Raw genomic sequence first — 22,748 nt, 5'->3', positions numbered from 1 at the left:
GGAGCTGGTGGTGGGAGGCCCTGTGGAGCTGGTGGCGGGAGGCCCTGTGGGGTTGGCGGCGGTGGGAGGCCCTGAGGGGTTGGTGGCGGCGGCGGGAGGCCCTGCGGGGTTGGCGGCGGCGGGAGGCCCTGCGGGGTTGGCGGCGGAGGGAGACCCTGCGGGGTTGGCGGCGGAGGGAGACCCTGCGGGGTTGGCGGAGGACCTTGCGGAGCTGGAGGAAGGCCTTGTGGGGTTGGAGGTGGACCCTGTGGAGCTGGTGGAGGACCCTGCGGGGCCGGAGGGAGACCTTGTGGAGTCGGAGGAGGACCTTGTGGTGTTGGTGGTGGTCCCTGTGGAGTTGGTGGTGGTCCCTGCGGAGCCGGAGGAAGCTGCGGTGGACCAGGCGGCACTGGGCCAGCTGGTGGCATCGGTGGCATGGGCATGCCTGCTGGTCTTGGAGGCGGAAGGGCATCTGGTGGCATGGGGGCTCTTGCTGGTAAACCATTCATGAGTGGTGGTGGTGGTGGTCTGTTCTTTATCCCAGGTGGTCCAATTGGTAAGGTCGGTGGTTGCAACGGTTTTTCCATCTTGAAATGGAACTGAAGAAAAAACTAGGGGGGAAGAAAAAGGAGATCAAACAGTTCTGAAGAAAAGTCAAATTGGACTCAAAGCATTAATTTTGCTTCTTGCTCTACAGATGCTCCCAGGCCTACTGAGTTTCTCCAACACACACTGTTTTTACTTAAGATGGTCAAACTAATTGTGGCACATTATCTTTGTACAAAGATCCTGAAGCCAGATTTTGCAAGTGATCAAATAAATCTGTGAACATTTGGTTACGAATATGTAAATGTATCATTTTTAACCAGATTTTCCACAGAAATGAATGGATGTGACAAGCATGTGATTAAAACTGTAACATACCTCAAAATAGCAACATGTATCTCTTTTAATATTACAACAGAACCCCTATGCATTTCGTCTCCAAACAGACATACAGCACGTGGTTAACCGGGATGTGGTAGAATCAAGTTCACTGCATTTCTCACTGTTATGTCTCAAGAACAACCATGCATGAGTCTTAATGAAGATCAAAAAAAACTATCCTCAACATGCACACTACGTTTTCCTTTAAATTTACAATGCTTTGCTATTGACCCGGCAGGAATCACAAAACCATTTAGCACAGCAGATGACGGTTTTGGTCATCGTGTCTGAACTGCAGTTTGACGAGCTATCCAATTAGATCCAACCTTCCATGTTTTTCCCCACAGCCCTGCATACTTTTCCCCTTTAAACATAGTTTTGTTTTGAAAGTTATTGATGCATCTGCTTCCACTACTCATGTGTATACTTTGATATTTTTCCTCACCCTCATTTGTGGCCATTATTTCTCAGCCATTTGCCACTTAAGTCTTGGCTGAATTGACATCGTGTTGGAATGCTTTTGGACCCTTTTACGCACTTAGGACTTTTGTCTGGCTATCTCTCTGTCCACAAACCTTCATTTAAAAAAAAAATACAGTAAACAGCAATTTTCTGGTCCCACTTTAGACTACCTTCCTATATAAAAAACATATGGCAGCTCAGAACAGGAGTTGGGTGAATGCCAGGATACAGAGTATGGCTGTTTTTTTGGTATGGAGGAGTCTGTACAGTGGTGCTCCCAGGAGTCAGTACCAGTAACAGTGCTTTCCTGAATGTGCATTAATAACCTAGGCTTGGGAGAGCAGGACACATTTAAGAACGTGCAGGGATGCAAAATTCAAATGTACGGTCAACTGTGAGGGCAATACTTATAGACTTAAAGAGGATGTACACAGGCTGGGTGAATGGGCATACATGTGGCAGATGAAACTTAAGGCCTAGAAGTGTAAAGTGACTCATTCTTCCTATCAAAATGAAGAGAGGCAATGTAAAATGAAGGGCACAATTCGAAAGGGGATATAGTGGCAGAGAGAACTGAGGTCCAAAAGCATTGAAGTTGGCTGTAAAGGTCAAGAAAATTGCTAAAAAGGCATCAAGGATGCTGGGCTTTCTAGATGGATCTATAGGGTATGCAAAAAATAGCCATGGCAAACCTTCATAAACAGCTTTATTGTCAACTGAAGTATCATATTGAGTTCTGGGCAATGTACTTTAAGATGGATCTGAAGGCTTTGGGGAGGGCCCAGAAAATATTTACAAGAATTATTTTAGGGATAACTAACATGGATAGATTAGAAAAGGTGAGGATGTTCTCCTTAAAATAGGTCAAAGCAAATTTGACAGAGATTCAAAATCACGAGGCATCTTAACAGGGGGGTGGGGAAGAGGTCGAGGGAGAGAGAGAGCAAGAGAAAAGGAGGAATGCCTCCCATTGACAAAAGTCGAGAACCAGGGCCACTAACAAAGCGATTGACAGCAAATAGCTACTTCCTCACAATGTGGTGGAGGCAAATTCAATTGTGATTTTCACGACAGAATTGAAGAAACACATGAAAGAAATAAATTGCAGAGGTAAGGGGAAAGACTGGTGAATGGAAGTAGCTAAATTGTTTTTGCAGACAGGTGACCTGGATTTGACAGGCTGAATGGGCTCCTTCTGTGCTCTAACTATTCTATGATTATTTGTCATCAAATCTGTACTTGGAGCTCTGAATATCAATACAGATGGTCATACTCCAGAACTTTCTAAGTTGTTGACACATTATCATGTGGCTACAATCAAACATTCAAGATGAAATTCCAATAGTATCTGAAAATCAGACCCCTAAAAGGTGAATTAGATCAAAGTAAATAAGAAGCTGAAAGAGATCCACTACAATAAGCAATGCTCAACATATTCAACAATGTGAGCTGGCAGTAAACAAAGCAAACAGGATGTTCAATTCTACTGTTAAACATTTTAGATTAAATTCCCATAAGTTTTGAACAATTTGCACTTGAAGTATTCTGCAGAGTTTTGGCCACAGAATAAAAGTGACTAGGACTCAAGCCCTATGGATGGTTCACAAGAAAGCACAGGCTGATCCTAAATTAGAGGAAATGACTATAATTAACGAACAAGGCAGGGTGTGAAAACATCTTATTTAAGTATACAAGACACTAAATGAAATAGGCAGTGTTACTTTCAGATTGTTAGGTATTTAGGAGCCCAGTGGTAAAGAAACATAGAAAATAGGATCAAGAATAGGTCATTCATGCTTACTCTACCATTCAAGATGATCAAGCCTGAAAAGCTATTTCTTCACATGGGGTATCAATACTGGAGGTGTGATGATGTTAAAGTGCTAGATGATGCAAGTAAAAGAGATACAACTGGATATTCTGGGACAGTATTCCAACCAATGTCGGAGGTCATGTTACACAGTACAGGATATTGGTTAGGGCACTTTTGGAATACTAAATGCAATTCTGTTCTTCCTGCTGTAGGAAGGATGTTGTGCATCTTGAAATGGTCAGAAAAGATTTACAAGAATGTTGCCGGGGTTGGAAGGTTTGAGTTATAGGGAGAGGCCCAATAGTCTGGGGCTATTTTCCCCTGGAGCCTCGGAGGCAGAGGGATGACCTTATAAGAGATTTATACAATTATGAGGGTCGTATTTAGGGTGAAGAGCTAAGGTCGTTTCCCCAGGGTAGGGGAGCCCAAAACTAGACAGCATAGGTATTAAGTGAAAGGAGAAACATTTAAAAGGGACTTAAGGGGCAACTTTTTCACGCGGCGGTTGCATGTACAGAACAAGCTGTCAGAGAAAGTGGTCCAGGCGGGTTCAATTACGACAGTTGAAAGGCATCTGAATGGGTATATGAATAAGAAGGATTTAGAGCGATAAGTGGAAAATGCTGGCAAATGGGACTAGATTATTTTAGAATATCTGGTCCGCATGGACGGGTTGGACTGAAGGGTCTGTCTCCAAGCTGTACAGCTCTATGACTCAATGACACCATTGCCTGCCAGCAAATCAGTGCCCTGGCATCATCTTTGTGTACCTCCATCTCACTTGAACAGGAGGTTGGTGCCATTGATGGGCACCTGTTGTTGCTGCCGCTTGCTCAACACCCTGCTCTCTGCCTCACTCACGGCCACATTCTCTCACTTGTTTGTTGCTTCGCTTAGGGTGGAGGGTAGTGAGTGAAGCAACAAGTGTTCAAGGACTGGGAACAGGGCAGTGATCCAACAGCTGTCAAAAAAACTTTTTTTGATGTATGCAGCTACCCATGGTCTCACTGCAGTCCTAAGCACTGAGCGAGCAGTGAGTGTGAAATTGCGATGGCAGCAAATGCAGTTTTGAATTAAATGTAACAAAACACGTTCTTCATCTGAACTTATTTTGTGAGGATAAGAGAGCTCTACTGTGGTGTTATGTGTTCTCTTGCAAGGATTTTAAAGGATTCCACTATCTGGAGATCTTAAAAAAAAAACACATAATTGCATTGCGGACAGGAGCTTGTTATAATGAAAGAATGTACACATTGTCTATTTTCTGTTTGATGTAAAGCAAAAATATAAAATAAACTTTAGATTACCTGTTTTGTTTCTCTATTCCAGTGGGTCCAAAACTTTCCCTCAACTTTATCAATTTCTCTACTTGGCACCTACATGCAATTAAAGATGTGATAAGATAGTTTGTTGAGTACATTCAATCTCTGATAGATATTTCAATATTCCATCTATTTCCCTTAATAATCTGAACTAAATATGCAGAGTACAAGATGTGCATAACATTCACTTAAAACATCTTTTCAACAATAAATTAAAATGTGAGAAATTTGTCCAAGCACTATTATAAAATCCAGTCCATTTGTTCAGAAATCCATAAAAAAAAATTTTTTTTTCCCCTTATCTTCGTCTTTCCCTATTGTAAAAGGTTTTCATCAATAACAAAAAAAAATTCCTCGTTTGTTTTGTTTTCTCTCACTAACCATCTATGATCACCAATACTTCTATCCCAGAGTAACATCATAAATAAAAGCAAATCAAACTGATTCCTGTTACCCTGCAAAATTCAATAGTATGGTTTATATATGTAAGCTAGGGATCAGCTAGTACAGCTGGCTGGACAACTGGTTTGCAACGCAGAGTGACAACAACAGCATGGGTTCATTCCCAAAACCAGCTGATTTGGAAGGTCTCACCTTCTCAATCTCATCCTCGCCTCAGGGATGGTGACTTCAGATTAAACCACCCCCAGTCACTTCTCTCTAATGAGAGTGCAGCCCTATAGTCCTCTGGGATTATGATACTTTACCTACATGTGACCATACTAGCATTTTATTTTACATCACCCTTATTATACATTCTTGACATAAAACAGCATGCCTGTTGGTGACTCTATAACCTACTCTTCCTAATTCAAAATCACCTAACTCAAATTACATAATAATACAGCTTTTAAGTCTCAAATCTCCATTGTGTACCTTAAATCAACAAGGTCATTAAATAATTCAGATTCCCATCAGAAGCCCAGTTTGAATAATCAGGAAAAGCACGTGTGTGGAAACAGCATCAAGATTTTGCATCTCATAGCAAACAAATTAATCTGTCTCTCCAGATAGCACAACAATCTATGCGTGTACAATACCTTAAAAGAAATGGTTTCATATGGCTCTGCTGCAAACAACAGGTACTGCCAACGCCTGTCAGGTGGTTCAATTCGCTGCTCATATGCAGACATAAACCGGTGGCGTGGGATTACACCTTCTGCAATTTCAGGATAATCAATCTAAGAGATAAAAATGATTATTTTTAACAAATAAACCATTAGACAAAAGATACATTCAGCTAGCATAAGCTACTATATACGTTGCTGTAGAACATACAGTTAGCTACTTAACCTGGTATGTGCTTAAGATTAACATCAATACGCCAGCAATTGTATGGGGAGAACACATTTGGATTCTTCATTACAAGTCATTGAAGTCACAGGCTAAAATTGTTTCCTTTTGACTACCTTTATGGACGACAGACAGAACACATCACAGATATGTGTGGATCAACTGCTACCACTGTATTTTAATGGGTACTTGAATCAGACCATTCAGAGTGCTGGTTTCATCAATGTATCTTCCGTTACATTCACTATTAAGTATCCCATGGAGCTGAAAGTCTGAGGTAGTTAAGGGAATAAATCTTTTTTTGCTGAGATAGCTTCAAAGAAGTCTGGAAGATCATTTTTGGTGACAAAAGCAAAATGCATGATAATTTATATGGTAAGTCAGAGGTCTTTGTGCTACCAGATAGCTGTTGCTCACCATGTTTCAAGATTCATTACAGGTGAAACTGCTTTTGACACTGATGAAATTGCTAAAGATTATTATAACTGCAAATATATGGACTGTTTTGAGTATGTTTCAACTGCCTGGTCTATGTTGAATAAATTTGTTCAGTGCTATATAGCAAAAAGCAATCTAAAAGCATACATTCTTCAACCAATGAAAAATAAGGAAATTACTGTGAAGCATAGCAGGTATTCTAGTTCACTGTTTGACCCACAATTTTAATTACATCTAATGTAAAATTGGAAAGATAAAGGTTACATGCTGGTTCAACCAAAGATGTGGCTTGAATGCTGAACCCAAGACAATGTCTAGTGTTAAAACCCCAAAATGTAAAAGTTTGCCAAGGAAGTGGTAGCATAGTGGTAACATCAAAGGACTGGTAATCCAGTGTCCCAGACTAATGTCATGGGCATGGGTTCAAATCCAACCATTATAATCGATATACATAAAGCACAAGTGTACATTACCTGAAACAGAAGACTTTGTTGTCCCACTTCTGCATCCCTCTGTTTGGTCACTACAAAAAAATAGTTAAAACTTTGATGCATTTTAGTCAGTTTATTTAAAATAAAGTCCTCTAAAACAGACCACAGCAATTTTCTTCTCTTACTGGGATAAACAGTGAGGTAATTTACGTGGCAATTTTCACCATGAATCTTAACCATTGTGTCTTGTTTACCATGAGTTCCCCCGATATCAAAACTTCTCAGTTGTACTAGAAATTTCCAGATTGAACATAAGAAATAGGTGCAGGAATAGTTAATTCAGCCCCTGAAGCCTGTGCCATAATTCTACAAGATCATGGCTGATCTGCCACAAGCCTCGACTCCTCTTCGATGCTAGCTCATCCTAGCTCTAAACTCCTCAATATTTCAATAATCTATCTACTTCCTTTTCAAATACTTTTAGTGACCTAGCCTCTATACACTCTCTGACAGAAAATTCCACACATTCACCAGCTTGGGAGAATAATTTTTTTCACATCTCAGTTATAGATGAAAGACCCCTTATTCAGTAACTATGTAGCCTAGGTTGAGATTCCCCCACTAATGAAGACATCATCGCAACATCTAGCCTATTAAGACCGTCACCTAATTCCTATGAACCCTAATGAATAAACACCTAATCTGTTTAGTCATTTTTGATAAGTAAACCCCTTCATCCCAACAGTCAGTCTAGTGTATTTCTTTGAACCATTATCCATGTCAATACATCGATTCTTAAAAACGGGGACCAAACTGCACCCAGTTCGCCAGATGCAACCTCGTGAATACTCTATGCAGTTGTAACAAGATTTACCTATTTTTAAACTCAAATCCTCTAGCAATAAAGGCCAACATTCTGTTTGCCATCTTATTTACCTGCTGCAACTGCATGCTAACCTTTTGTGTTTCATGCACAAGAACACCCAAATCCCTCTGTGCTGCACTTTTATGGAGTCTCTTTTGATTCAGTCTACCAAAGCGCATAAACTCACATTTTCCTATATTAAATCCATCTGTCAAGTTTTTGCCCATTCACTCAACTAATCTATATTCTCTTGCAGATTCCTTATGCCCTCATTGCAACCTGCCCTCCCACCTAGTTTTGGATCATTATCAAATTTGGATACATTACATTCTGCCCTTCCTCCAAGTCATTAACATAGATAGTAAATAAATTGAGGCCCTAAGATTTATCCTTGTGGCACTCTGCTAGTTATATCTTTCCAATATAAAAAGATCAGTTAATCCTGACTCTCTGTCTTCAATGTGTTAACCAACCTTCAATCCATTAAGAATCGATGTATTGACATGGATGATGGTTCTGAGGAAGGGTCTCCAGACCCGACACATTAACTCTGTTTTTTCCTTCACCGATGCTGCCAGACCTGCTGAGCTTTTCCACCAACTTGTTTTTGTTCAATCCATGCTTGTATATTATCTAAAATACCATGACCTCCAATCTTGTGCAATAACCTTTTACGTGGCACTTTATGAAATGCCTTCTGGAACTCAAAATACATTATTTTTGCTTGATCCGTTTATCAAATCTATTGTTATATCATCAAAAAACTCTAGCAAATTTGTCAAACATGATTTCCCTTTCAGAAAACCACAATGACTCTGTTTGACTGCATTAAGCTTTTCTAAAAGTCCGATTTCTTCCCTAGTAATGGACTCTAGCAATGATAGATGTTAGCCCAACTAGTTTCGGTCTCCCTTCCTTCTGGAACAGGTGCAACACATTAGCAGATTTCCAATCTGCTAGAACCCTCCTGGAATCCAGTGAGCTCTTGAATATTTTGACCAATGCCTCCACTACCACTGCAGCAACTTCCTTTAAAATCCTTGGACGCAGGTCGTTGGGTGCTGACAACTTGTCTGCCTTCAATCCTATTAGGCTAACAAATACTTTGTCCCTCATCATAGAGGCTGTTAGAAGACTGTTCCTCCTATTAGCACCTTGCTTATCTTTGACACGTTTATAGTGTCCTCCAACATGAAAATGTTAATGTGATATGATGCAAAATGTTTGTTTAAATTATCCGATATTTCCCTATTTTCTATTATCAATTCCTCAGTTGCATTCTCCAAGGGTCCCACATTCATTTTTGCTACTCTCTTTTTATACATGTATAGAAGCTCTTGCTGCTTTTTTAAAATATATTTTCTTGTGAATTTACTTCCATTATCAATGTTTCCCTTGTTAGTAGCTTTTTAGTTATCTGCTGCTGATTCCTAAAAAATTCCCAATGCTCTGGCATCCCATCAGTTTATGCCACCTGTTATGCCTTAGTTTTTGATTGAATATGATCCCTAACTATTGGTGTTCATTCTTCTCATTGAGTCCTTCTTTTTGATGAGAATTATATTTTTTGTGAGCATGGCAAAATATCCCTTTACACATTTTGCCGCTACTCATCTTCTGACCCTCCCTTAGCCTATTCTCCCAGCCCACTTTAGCCAATTCTTTCTTTGTTCCTCTGTAATTGCCCTTATTTATGTTGAAGATGCTGGTTTGATACCCAAGTTGTTTTCCCCCAAACTGAATTTGAAATACTAACACATTGTTTCATTACTCCCTAGAGCATGCTCAGCTACGAGATTACTCCTACCTCCTTACACATTAAGGATCTAAAATAGTCTGTTCCCGAGTAGAATCTGCAATGTACCCCTCTAAGAAACAATCCCTGGTGCACTCTACAAATTTGTCTTCTACATTACTTCTGTGCACTTGATTTGTCCTGTGAACATGCATATTAAAATCACCCATTTCAATTGGGTTCCCTTCATACACGTTTCCATTATGTCCAATTTATATTTTGTCCTACAGTGAGGCGACTCTTCGAGGACCTCAGACATTTCCATCCATGATTTCTTTCAGTTGCTATTCCTTATTTCCACACAAACAAATTCTATTGATTGAATATGGAGACTGCATACAACGCATCTTGTGGGTATTAAAAATGGCAATTTCTTAATAAGTACATTTCAATAGACTTGCTTGACCAGCAGGAGGCACAATTTAAAAGGAGTTAGGGAGCTTATGGGTAACTCTCAAGTTATTTAGTTTAGTGATAATTCAGGATTTCATTATTCTTTAACAGTTCACCCTGCATAATTACTAAAAACTTCAATAACTTTTCTACATTTCATATTCCTAAACCATGGAATGTTTAGCAAAATACAAAAGTTTATAATTAACTGACAATAAAACCCATATATTTTTGCAAAAGTTACAAGTAATTCGCTACGCTAGCCCACTGTGACACTCAAGGTTGAAAAAATACCTTTATAACCTGGCCGGCCAATTTTCACAAACTTTTTCACTTCCACTTTAACCTTCTCTGGGGCGGGCTGTGCTGGTGATTCCTTTGCCTCTTTTGCTGCTCGTCGTGCCCTGTATTCAAAACACAGCATGGACCATTTGTTGGAAATCTTATGATTTGATGACTAGCCCTAACAATAATAGTTGGTTCATTTTTTTGAAGCAGTAGATATGTGACCAATTCCTGCACATTTACCAAAATCATGTAATTGGTGCTCAACTGCATGGTGATTGACAGATCCATATATTAAACGTATAGGCCATTTATGCATTGCAACCAAGTGCCTTAACTCATTAGGAATTAAGTATGCAACTCTGAATGGTTATTTCAAAAAGAGCTATATCAAGTGATTACTGATGATTTGACATTTTAAAGTAGCAGTTTGTCTGTGTCCATATATTGTTCAACTAAATATTCAATTTATGAATTTGAAGGTACTGAGCATGCTTTAAAAAATGTTGATTATTCCTTAGGCTGAGTTAGTCCATTGCAAAATAAACCTGGATCCGAAACCGATGGATATACGAACATCCAGTTTTTAAAAAAAATTTCATGGAATCTGGGCATTGCTGGTAAACTAGCACTTGCTGCCCATTCTCAAGAAGGTGGGAGTGAATTGTCTTCTTGAACTGCTATCTGTCTGATATAGGTGCACTAACAATGCTATTAAGGAAGGTTTAAATATATCCTTCTATATAATGGATTGTAAAGCTACATTATTTGTTTCTGTGCATGCCACTAAGTAATCCACAGACAAACAACTAGGTTCAAAGATACAATCATCTTAAGAGAGAACCCTGGCCTTCCATAAGACAATGTGATAGATGGCTGACTCAGCAGCACAGTGGGATAGAAACTCCTCAAACTCCTCTTTAATGCCTCAAATTAAAAACTCTTAATATTGCTGCTTTGAGACAGAATGTGTTGAGTAGAAGCCAGGCACTATTCCACTGGGAACCAAGTCATCCTAAGCCATTTAATCCAATCTCCCAATGATCTGTAAAGCAACAAGAATGCACACGGTTGCACTGTCCAATTGGTAGAACGAACATCATTGACATCAAAGCTCCATTCAAAGAATTGTTTTATCTGGAAGGCTTTAGCACTATCAGAGGTTTACCAGGAGTCTAAGAATATTTTTTAGCACATCCATTTGGCTGCTGAGTACCAAGAAGAGACTTCCTTGTGGATAGAGGTAACAGGTAACATACTTTTTCACAAATTCTGAAATCTTTCATATATCTGACAACAGCACTGACTCCTGTCATCTACCTCTCACTACATTTCTTTAACGGGCCCTTCTGAGAAAGAGCTAACAGAATGAAAACAAGTCTTTTTTTTAAACCCCAAATTTTATATTTAAAACCTTGTATCAATGAATGGAAGACTCTGTTCAGCATTACAGCAGTATTCAAATGCAGTAAAAGTTTTGATGGATAACAGCTGCGATATAAACAGAAAATGTCAACTAATGGCATTGAGCTGCACATTTTACAGTTTAGGTTTTTTCTAATGAGACGAGTATTTGTTAAAATAAAGGAACTGAACACAGAATAGTTGCAAAAACACAGTTTTTACATTAAAAATAATTTTACACTTACAGATTAGTCTGATGTTTTTTCCCTTGTGTGTGCGCCAAATAGCTGCCCTATAGAAGAAAAATTCAAATCAAGTTAAAACAGTACTTTAAAAGTGTCTAATTTAACTTGGGTAAATTAACTGAACAAGCCTCAACATCAGAAATGTAAAAGATAGCTCCAAGAATACAACACTTTATTTGGGAGCAAACCTGATTTTTAAAAAAAAAAATTGCTGGTGGTACAGGGAAGATCAGTGGGTTAAAGCTCTGCATTTGCTTTTGAATACTCAATCTAGTCAATAAAACCCCTACTTGAAGGATGAGAATGTCAAATGCATTTGAGTTATTTTCAATGCGATTTCCAAAAAGCAAGTTCGTCAATAATCTTGTTTTTAAAGCAGTATTTAGATTCATCCAAACTAGTGGAAAACAGAAGTGTCCAGCTTAAAGAATTTGATGTAAACCTATTTGAATATCCACATATGTTCTATGGGAAACCATCCCACTATCAGCATTACTTTCATCTTGATGAAAAAGAAATTTAGTCCAACCATATAAAAATGAATTAAGTGACTTTAGAAGATGTGTTGCAAAATATTATGGGAAAATTAATTACATACAGACTCAGCTAGTTTAAATAAGATTACACAAAAAATAAAAAGATGTTACACCTGATGAATATTTCATCAAACTATTGACTGAAAAATGAATCACATCAGCTCAAAGATAGCACCGTAAGTCAGAAATGCAACATTGGCTTGAGATCCATTCATCAAGCTAAAATTTACTGTAAAAGGTTTTTTTTTAGTGTTTACCTACTTTTCTTACTCATGAGATGTGGGTGCCATTGGCAAGGCTAGCATTTATTGCCCATCCCTAACTGATGTTGAAGAAGTGATACTGATGAGCCGGCCTCTTATACCACTGCAGTCTATGTGCTATAGGTCCAGCCACAATACTGTTATTGAGCAAGTTCATAATTTTTAGAGATGCAGGGAGAATGTGCATGACATAGAGGGAGAGCTGCAGGTGATGATGTTCCCATGCACCTACTTCGCTTGTTTTTCAAGATGATAAGGGTTATAATTCTGAAGATGCTACCAAAGCATTCTTGGTGAATTGCTGTAGTGCATTTTGCAGAAGATGCCATCAGCGTGTACCAATGTAGGATGGGGTGAATGTTGAAGGTGGTGGACAGGGTCATAATGAGCTGCTTTGTCCTGTTTTGCTCAACTTTAATAATTACAGTAACATTTCTAAGCAAATAAGATAACAATGCCAGACCAATAACAGCACAAGAACAATTTCATAACATTCCTGTCTATCTGAACATTAGGTTGGAGGAGTTCCGGTCTGACAGCAAAAAGGCCAATGGCTCAATCAGACTTTTATTCTTCTAATGTGCATAAATGAGTGCCATGTCCTAGGTAACAAAGAGGGGAGGCAAAGAGAAGACTGTCAGAACCTTTTGCAGTATTTTTCACAATGCCTTTGGACATAGCTGACAGCTGGCAACAGAAATAAAGATCTATACTGCCTTATACTGCCAGCTGAAGCCCAGCTAAACTCACTCTCCCAGCAGACATTTTCCACTTTTGAGTCGACAAAAAACTAAACTTACCTCATTGTTGTGAAGTGTTAGACAAAGTTTACATTCATAGGAACCCAGGTGATTTTTCATAAAATAGGGATCCTAAAAAATTAGAAAGAGAATAACAATTAAATTTCAAAATGCTGAGAGATTAGAAGGCATTTACTGGTACAGACTGCACTCAGAAACTAACCTTATTTATGTCAATGGTTTCCAAAGCTAACTGTCTCAACCGTTCTCTTCGATCTCGATTGCTTTCAGAAGAGGAAGCAACCCCTCCACTGCCAGTTTTCCCTCCTGGTCGATGTTGAAAATCCATAGTTATTTGATGAAGAGTATCTTTTTAAAAAATCTGAAAGAGTTTAAAAACAAAAATGCAGATATGTTAACAGTCAGTTTTACTTTCTGTACAGAAACTTATCATTTGTTTCACAAAATGACAACTTTATGAGAAATGATTTTGAAGTATTGCATGAATGATCCGATGTCACAGACAACTGTACATCTCAGGAAAAGACAGACAAGGGCCTCTGACGTCCTGAGGTCCACTAACTGTGAGTATCGCCCTGCAGTTGGAGTGACAAATTGCAGAATCACCTGTGTAATTCTTTTATACACATGTTTTTACAATGTACTAGACCTTTTTGTAAAGATTTCAATTTATGCTCTTGAAGTTATTAAGTACACTATCTTAAATATGGTATAGATTTTAACATGAAACGTCAGCTTTATGAGCAGGAAAAATATTCATAGTAAATATTTCATACTTGCATATACTATTCTCTGTTGTAATGCAATAGACTTTAACTTTTCACATTTGGGATCTGTTTTTAAATCCAGCCAGTGTATTTGTTGATGCCAACTGACTGACTATTAGGGCTGTGTGTGAAATCAGTTTGGCAAGATTCAACCAGTTCCTGGTAGCGAAGAAGCATTTGTGCAGACTTGTTACTTTTTCTTCACTTTTATATTTTACCAATTTGATTAATCAGGGCTGAGAGTTCAATACAGGTCCCGAAACCATAGTTTTAAGCTCCACATAAGTCTTAACAATTAGAAACCAAGAGCAACGTCAAAGCTTGGACAATAAAGTATAAAGAGGCTGGTTTGGGTTAAAACCTAGCACCCATGACAAATATATCGTAAAATTAGGCTACGAGTGCAAACTGAAGGTTTGCTCACACCTGCAAAATTCTGGCACCAGCTGTAAATCCTGCACTGAAGATCAAGTTAGTCTGATCAATTCTAAGCTCACTATTAGAACCCGTTCTTCACCTTTCAATGACATTGCCTTCTTGCACGTTGCCAAATAACACTGTTACTTCACACTAAAATAGTTCATTGATGTGTTAAGCATCTCCAAAGATTTAATTCGCACAAGCTTCAGCTAATCATCTCTGCCCATCATCATGTTGATCCTGACCAAACTGAATTGATTTCTTGTGCCAATTATTCAATTTCAAAGGCCCTACCCCAGTCATCCAATCCATGTACAGCTTCTCTTTAATCTATGAAATCTGTAACACTACACTCCAGCCATTGGCATCCATTTCTTTAAATTGGTTTTACTGCTGTCTCCCAACACATCTGTTCCAATAGCTTAGTACACTTCCTTTAAATTTTCGTACTTCTCTATCTGCTTCCTATAGCCTCTTGAAAACTGAACTGTTCAACTGCACTATTAGTCTTCCATTGCCCGTTTTTCCCCCTTGTAAAATGCTGAGATGGTCACCAATCTTATTAATGTAAGTTGTAGTTGGAGTGAAGCTTATGAAATAGAATGCTTCTGGAGGAGGAATACTACATTGGAACAAAATAGCAATTATTTTCATAGCTTCCTTATTGGTGATCACACATAAATCAAAAATTCACCAGGACTTGAAGGTTTTTTTAATTCATTTTATGGGATGTGGGCATCGCTGGCTGGCCAGCATTTATTGCCCATTTCTAGTTGCCCTTGAGAAGGTGGTGGTGAGCTGCCTTCTTGAACTGATGTAGTCTATCTGCTGTGGGTTGACCCACAATGCCATCAGGGAGGGAATTCCAGGATTTTGACCCAGTGACAGTGAAGGAACATCAATGTATATCCAAGTCAGGATAATGAGTGGCTTGGAGGGGAACTTGAATTTGGTGGTGTTCTCATGTATCGACTGCCCTTCTCTTTCGAGATGGAAGTTATCATGGGTTTGGAAGGTGCTGTCTGAGGATCTTCGGTGAATTTCTGCAATGCATCTTGTAGATAGTACACACTGCTGCAATTGAGTGTTGGGGGTGGAGGGAGCGGATGCTTGAGGACGTAGTGCCAAAATTTTGGCATTAGTCCCTAGATGTTAGCAAGGAGGACTCTGGAGGGTTGACAATGCTTTTAATAGACAGAAAGCAGAGAATAGGAATGAGAATTAACATTCTCAGGAAAGCAGGCTGTTAAATAATGGGCAGTACTAGATTGACTTCTGTCCATAAACTATATAAATAACTTCAGCGCAGGCACCAACTGTCATATTTCAAAATTTGCTGATGACACCAATTTCGGTGGGGACGTTGTGAGACAGACTAAAAGAGGCTTCAAGAAGAATTTAGACAGACTTAGTGAATTGGCTAGAATATGCAGGTGGAATATAATGTGAGTAAATGTGCAGTTATTTGCTTTGATTGAGAAACAAAAACAGAAAAGCAGACTTTTTCCTAAATGGTGAGAGGTTGGGAACTGAGAATGTCCAAAGGTACTACAAGTTAGCATTCAAGTTCAACAAATAATTAGGAAGGCGTATGGTATGCTGGCTCTCCATCATAAGGGGACTTGAAAATAGGAATAAAAATATCTTGCTGCAGTTGAATAAAGCCTTGGCATGACCTCACCTGGAGTACAGTGTTACTGTTTGATTCCCATAATTAACAAAGGGATATACATGCCAGAACAGGAGTGGAATGGAGGTTCACTAGATTAATCCCTGGGGTAGTATAATTTTTCATGATGGATTGACGATGATGGATCTGCATTCTCTAAAGTTTCAAAAAAATGAGGGATGAACTCACTAAAACTTACACAATGCTTACAGGATGCGAGCAGGCAGGGAAGCTGTTTCCTCTGGCTGGTAAGTATAAAACCAGGGGACATAAACTAAGGAAGGGTAAGCAAGTTCAAATCAAGATGTGCAGGAATTTTGTCACTCAGAGGGTAATGAACATTGGAATTCTCTACCCAAGGGGTCTGGAAACTAAAAATCATTGAGATATTCAAGTCAGAAATTAATGATATCAAAGAGTACTGATATAGTGCAGGTAAGTGGTGTTGAAGTAAATGAATGGTGATGCAGGCTTGACTAGTTACGTGGCCTATTCCTGTTCCAATGTAAATGTTAAGTTGCTGTTGTTGAACACATCCTGGTTTAATACTTCATCCAAAGCATAACATCTCCAAAGATGCAGAATTGTCTCAAAATTCACTTAAATATTGAGCACTTACATGCTCAGCTACTGGAGTGCAGGTTAAATTTACAATATTCAGACTTGGAGATGAGCATTACTACTGACCCAAAGTGATACTAGGAACGAGGCCAAAGTCAGTTGTTCCAAACAGCAAACCAAGCTTGTTTATGGTGGAGCCTTGGTGAGCAATTGAAGAGAGAGATAGAGTCAGTTTTTAGCAAAGGCTCAGAACGTCAGCTAAGATCATTCCAGAGAAGTTTCTAACCCATTCACACTCATCCAAACAGGGGCAGCATCGAATCAAGGAAACGGCAAGGACACAAATGTTGGCATTATCTGCACACTTGGGTAGAATGTAACAGCACCAACAGCTGAAGTTGTGGACAGGCAATATATATTTTAAAAACTGGTAGAAGATTAACATTCAGGGAACACACATGGCATAGGAACAAAAAGATAAATATTTGTGATGATGTGCTGAATGTTTCAACACACGCCATTGGGAAAGGCTACAGAATAGAACAGATGCAACCAGTGATCAATCATGTGAAATGTAGTTAAAGCTGAAGCAAAAATCTGTCGTCAGAAATAAAGAAGATTCCCTCTCCACACAAGTATTTGGAAGCATATATATTAACAAAAACATTCCTCCTTACATCATTCATGTACACATGCAGTACAAACATTTTCCACCACTCTTACACTAAATGTAAGAAAAAGGAATAGACCACCCAGCTCATTAAACTTGGACCACCACGTAATACAAATGTCATTGACTTTCTGCCTTAACTTCACAAATCCTATATCAGGATTGTGAGAAACCAACAATCCATCAATCTTAACCTTGAATATACTTAATAACACAGCATCTGTTAGTTTAGTCCAAATATCTTATCCTTTATCCTGAGATTATGGCCCCTGATTTTTTGTTTAACAGTGAGGGAAAACAGCTTATCTATATTCCCCCTAAAGTGTCCTGTAAGTTTCAATGAGTTCAACTCCAATTCTTCAAAACTCTAAGAAATATATACCCAATCTCCTCAATCCCTGGTATAACAAACATGCTATCCGAGGGATTAATTTGATGAACTGCCATCGTGCTCCCTCTATGGCAAGTACATCCCCTTTTCAGAAGGGTCGAGTGGCATACTGGTAACACCCCCACATCTGAGCCAGAAGGCCTGGGTTAAAGTCCCTCTGATGCTCCAGAGGTACATCATAATATTTCTGAACAAGTTGATCAAAAAATATTTATCCCCTGCTCAGGATAGGAAACCAAAACTGTATGCAGTACTCCAAGCGAGAATTCTAAAGATTCAAAATCTAACCCATTAAGTGTGTTGTTGTAAAAGTTTCTCCTCATCTCAGCGTTAGGTGATCGGTCCCCTATCCTGAACCACCTTTCTCCTCACACCACCATCCAACAAGCCAAGGGGAAACAAACTCTCAGCTGCAAAATAGCCTGGTTTCAGTCAGACCAGGCACTTTGCTTATTCAGCTCACTCTGAACAAAGGTGACCCCAATCGCTCTAGCATTACCATTGAACGAACAAGCAGACACAAAGGAAAACGTTGCGAAACACAGGCCTCAGGGTCCTTGGCCAGCTCAGAGCTGGCCACAATGGCCGGGTTAACAGCCTGTCCGGGGGTGGGATTGAGGGAAAGAACACTCATCATGATGAAGGTACATTGCGCCTGACCCACCAAGCTCCGGCTACCAGGAGCCGATAAACTAGCGGCCTGGAACCACCAGCCCCACGACTACCTGAATGCGCGTCCGTCAGCCACCAAAACCGACCGGAAGAAGGTGGCGGTGCACCGGAAGTTACTGTTATCAATAACTTTATTAACAAAGAACACTGACGCTGTGGGCCAAAAATCGGAAGAAGGTCGCGGACTACCGGAAGTGGGGTTTTTCAAAAACTTTATTGACAACAAGAAACGGTGGATCCTGAGGGAGGTCGAACGTTGGGGTGAGGTGCGGTTTTTGTTCTGTTTGCCGCTCGTTGGCCGTGTAGTGCCAGTCTCCGCCGCAGCTCGAAGTCATGATTTGTCGCTAGATTGGGTGTGTCCGTGTTTATTGACTTTTAGATATGCCGCAGACTTTATCGCTATTTTATACCAACGGCACGCACCTCCTGCTGGGCCTTCGCTTCCAGAGATAACGCTCACCAGGTGGAGCAGCTTTGTCCAGGGTGGTGGCTGTGTCCGGAGGGAAGGAGCTGCTCGTTAACATCCCCCCTCCCCTCCACTTGGTGAGGGAAGGGGTGATATCGAGGGGGAAAAGGCCTTTCTGCCAGCTACCATGAGATACAATGAGAAGGAGCTGCTGTGTCTCTCCAAACAACCGGCCGAGAAGGCGGCCGAGCTCACCATGAAGGGCCCAAAGCGCAACGACGGTAAGGAGCAATCTAAGCTGCTCGAGGAACAAAAGCAGAAGTTGCTGAAAAAGCTCAGCAGGTCTGGCAACATTTGTGAGGGAAAAAACAGAGTTAACGTTTCGGGTCCGGTGACCCTTCCTCGGGGTTGGGGTGGGATGGATGGGTTGAAAGGGATTTCAGTTGCTCAGCAGGGAGGATGAAAATAGCCCTGGGGTGTTACATTGGAACAAATACCTACCTCATAATTTTGTGACCCGCTGGTGACATCTAGTGAGTCCAACGTACAAGAGTTGACTCTGCCCTCCTTTCCTTCGAGTTTCTAAATTCTACTTAAACCCAGTTGCCTGTTCCAATTCTTAAATTCGCTGCCAGCGCTACAATCAGAAAACAGTGGCCGTGCACCGCAAATTGTATAGCTCTATTATATGTCAACGTTTACGGTCGATAGAGGGGACAGCAGAGAGTGTAAAGTAAATGCCAACCTATTATGACTGCATTTTATAAATTTTTACTGTAACAATAACCCCTACCCTGGGAAGGGGGAAACCACATGAACCAAAAAGGATGTTATGAATGGGTTTTTTAAAAAAAAAAAAAGCTTTTATTTTAATTGTGGGGTGTGTAGCAGAAAAAGAGGGGGAGAGAGATTTGAATGTGAAGTCTCATAGCCAAAAAACAAGATCATCAATAATTGGAGATAAAGGCCAGCTGCTCAATAGGCCGGAAAGAGAGACACAGGGTGGCCTGCAGGTGTGGGAGTAATAGTGATTAGACTGTAAATGTATTTGACAATAAGGATAGTAACTTAAAATTGTTAAAATCTGGATGTTAATGTGAGTCATGTGGATAGAGGTGATGGTCAAACTGGATTTGTTGTGCAATAAATAATAATAGCAGTCTTTTGAGTTTGCTGAGTTTATGTTGAGTGGTCTGGAGGTGACTAGCATGAATGAGGGTTTAAATGGCCAATGATCCAGTATAGGAATGGAGGCATTTGTTCATATGGGCATGATTTTTGTGATATATGCCAAAATGATTGCAAATTCAGATTGGAGATTGAAAAATATGAGACTGATAACCATCCGATTCATTCAAAAACGCTGGCCAGGGAGAGGACTAAGAGGTCTGACATCTGTATTTATAAAGGTAAAAATGCTGACTATAGTCAGTATGTCGAGAGCAAAGAGCGATACAGAGTTAATGTTTCAGGCGTGGAAAATATCAGCTGTAACAGGTTTTAAGCAGTGAAGGAGCATAGGAACGTGGGTTTGGGAGCAGAAGTAGGCCATTTGGCCTTTCCTTCTTATTTTTTCCATTAAATCATACCTGATCTGATTGTGGTCTCCATTCTATTTTCCTATCCAAACCCCATAATCTTCAGTGCCCTTGTTTATCAAAAATTTCTCTGCTTTTGAGTAAATTCCATGACAACCACTGCCACCATTCTCTTTCCCCCCCCCCAAATTCCCCCTGGCATTTGGGAACGAGAACAGAGAAAAAAATCCTCCTTATCTCTCTTTGAAGGGAGATTTAAAATTGTTTTCCCGGCTTGTATTGAATGCCAAAGAAGGTCGGCATCCTGGTATCTACTGTATCAAATTCACTCATGGCCTTGTATATTTCAATAAGATCCCCTCATTCTTCTAAGTTCTTAGTAGGAACTAGCCCACCCAGCTCAATCTTTTCTTTGTAAGATGAGCCCTTCATATCAGAAATGAGACAATTGAACCTTTGAACTTTTTTTTCAAAAAAGTGTACATGTATTCGAGATATGGTTTCACCAAAGCCCTGCGGCAATAAAACGTTCCTCCTTTTGTATTCCATTCCCCTTGTAATAATTGCCATTCTATTCGTCTTCCTAATCACTTGCCAGAGCTGCAAACCGATTTTTGTTTTGATTTGCATCGCGGATCACACAGACACAGTTTGGCAATCTCTGTCTACACTGTTTTAAATAGCTGGTACTTTTCCTTTCTTCCTTCCAAAGTAGACAAATTCACGTTTTTCTACATTACACTCAATTTGCCAGATTTTTGCCCTCTGTCAAATGCCTGTTTCTAGACCCTTCACCTGCTTTTGGCAACTTACCTATCTTACATTTGACAATGATAATTGCTAATGAGTCTGCCGTATATTCAGCCCCATCATCCAAGAGGCAGGGCAAGCGAATGAGAGAAGAAAATCTCTTCCACCTGCCTTCATCCGTCTTCATCGGCCTAATTCTACTTGATTAAAACCTCTAATGTCTGGTACATTTTCAGTTTTCTTTAAAGATTGCATCCCTCAAATATTAGCTCTTTTTTTTCCTCCACAGATGTTGCTTGCTCCACTGAATAGCTCCAGCAATTTGTTTATTTCAGCGTCTGCAATATTTGCTTTGCGGGAGAGTTTAAACTCTCAAGCACAAGTTCTAATGAAAAACTGTCTGAAACATTAACAAGTCATTTTCTCTCTAAATTCTATGTATAACTAACATTTAAAAGCAGTTGTGTTGGGTCTAATTGCTCTAGTTTATTGCTTTGGCCTGTTTATCTTCATTTCCTGCTTGTGGGTGTTCAGTTATTAGACAACATGCCTTCTGGCTGGCTTGCATTACAGCGATAACCAGATCAAATCGCTAGTATGTTTTGCATTTTGTAACATTCTTGCAAATTTTTTCTGTACCTTTTCTAGATTAACAACATCCTTCTTATAGCAGGGTGACCAGAATTGTACTCAGTACTCTAAAAGTGGCCTCACCGGTGTCTTGTATAACCGCAATATGTGTCACAACTCCTATACTCGATGTTCTGACCAATGAAGATAAGTGTGCCAAATGCCACCTTCACCAACCTGGCTACCTGCGATGCTACTTTCAAGGAACTATGAACCTGCACCCCTAGATTCCTCTTCAGCAGCACTCCCCAGGACATACCAGTAACTGTGTAAGTCCTGCCCTTGTTTACCTTGCCAAAATGCAGCACCTCACATTAATCTAAATTAAACTCCATCTGTCACTACTTGGCCCATTGGGCTTATTTCATCAAGATTTCATTGTACTCGTAGATAACCTCTTTCACAGTCTGCTATATCAACAATTTTGGTGTCATCTGCAAACTTACTAACTATATCTCCTATATTCTCATCCAAATTGATATAAATGATGAACAACAGTGAACCCATCCTTGCAGCACACTGCTGGTCACATGCCTCCAGTCCAAATAGCAACCCTCTACTCTTAAACGAAAGGTGTAACCAGAAAATACCAAGACCCCTTCTCCCCGACACTGCCCCCTCATCAGATATTCCCTCGGACAGGGATAGCACCAGGTGAAACACTGAGCAAAGCCAGCTTACTGTTTCGAAACAGGAAATGAAGCTTCCTTGACTTTATTATGAAAACAAAGACCCTATTACTTTGAGTAGGGGGGAATAAATAAAGAAAGAAACAAAAAATGGCTCTCCCTTGACTCCGTCCCCGCCAGTCGCTTTTGGACAGGGACGACAAAGGGCCAAAATAAAAATAAATTAAAGGCTAGCAACCCACCAGCACCACTGTCTGTCTTCTACCATCAAGCCAATTTTGTGTCCAGTTGGCTATCTATCTCTGGCTGGCATATGATTTAACCTCACTAACCAATCTACTGCCAGGACTGGGGGATTTGAATTATAAGGAGACGCTGGAAAGGCTGGTACTTTTTCTCCTTGGAGTGTCAGGGGCTGAAGGTTTATAAAATC

At 39.9% G+C, this 22,748-nt stretch overlaps 1 protein-coding gene across 1 annotated transcript in view; it reads right to left on the bottom strand.

Annotated features, from left to right (window-relative positions):
* Positions 1-18,425, bottom strand: part of sf3a2 (splicing factor 3a, subunit 2) — a 153,327-nt gene extending 134,902 nt beyond the window's left edge. The window contains exons 1-10 of the mRNA XM_048613918.1: positions 18,355-18,425; positions 16,688-16,827; positions 13,415-13,573; positions 13,252-13,323; positions 11,653-11,699; positions 10,013-10,122; positions 6,708-6,757; positions 5,544-5,684; positions 4,489-4,557; positions 6-590 (exon numbers count right to left, since the gene is read on the bottom strand). Of these exons, the coding sequence (XP_048469875.1) occupies positions 6-590; positions 4,489-4,557; positions 5,544-5,684; positions 6,708-6,757; positions 10,013-10,122; positions 11,653-11,699; positions 13,252-13,323; positions 13,415-13,540 (1,200 nt within the window). The 5' untranslated portion in view covers positions 13,541-13,573; positions 16,688-16,827; positions 18,355-18,425. The remainder of the gene's footprint in view (positions 1-5; positions 591-4,488; positions 4,558-5,543; positions 5,685-6,707; positions 6,758-10,012; positions 10,123-11,652; positions 11,700-13,251; positions 13,324-13,414; positions 13,574-16,687; positions 16,828-18,354) is intronic.
* Positions 18,426-22,748: the final 4,323 nt, after the last annotated feature.

This window comes from Rhincodon typus, chromosome 29 (assembly GCF_021869965.1).
Source record: "Rhincodon typus isolate 14 chromosome 29, sRhiTyp1.1, whole genome shotgun sequence".
Lineage (NCBI taxonomy): Eukaryota > Metazoa > Chordata > Chondrichthyes > Orectolobiformes > Rhincodontidae > Rhincodon > Rhincodon typus.
This window is presented reverse-complemented; position numbering and strand designations above follow the sequence as displayed.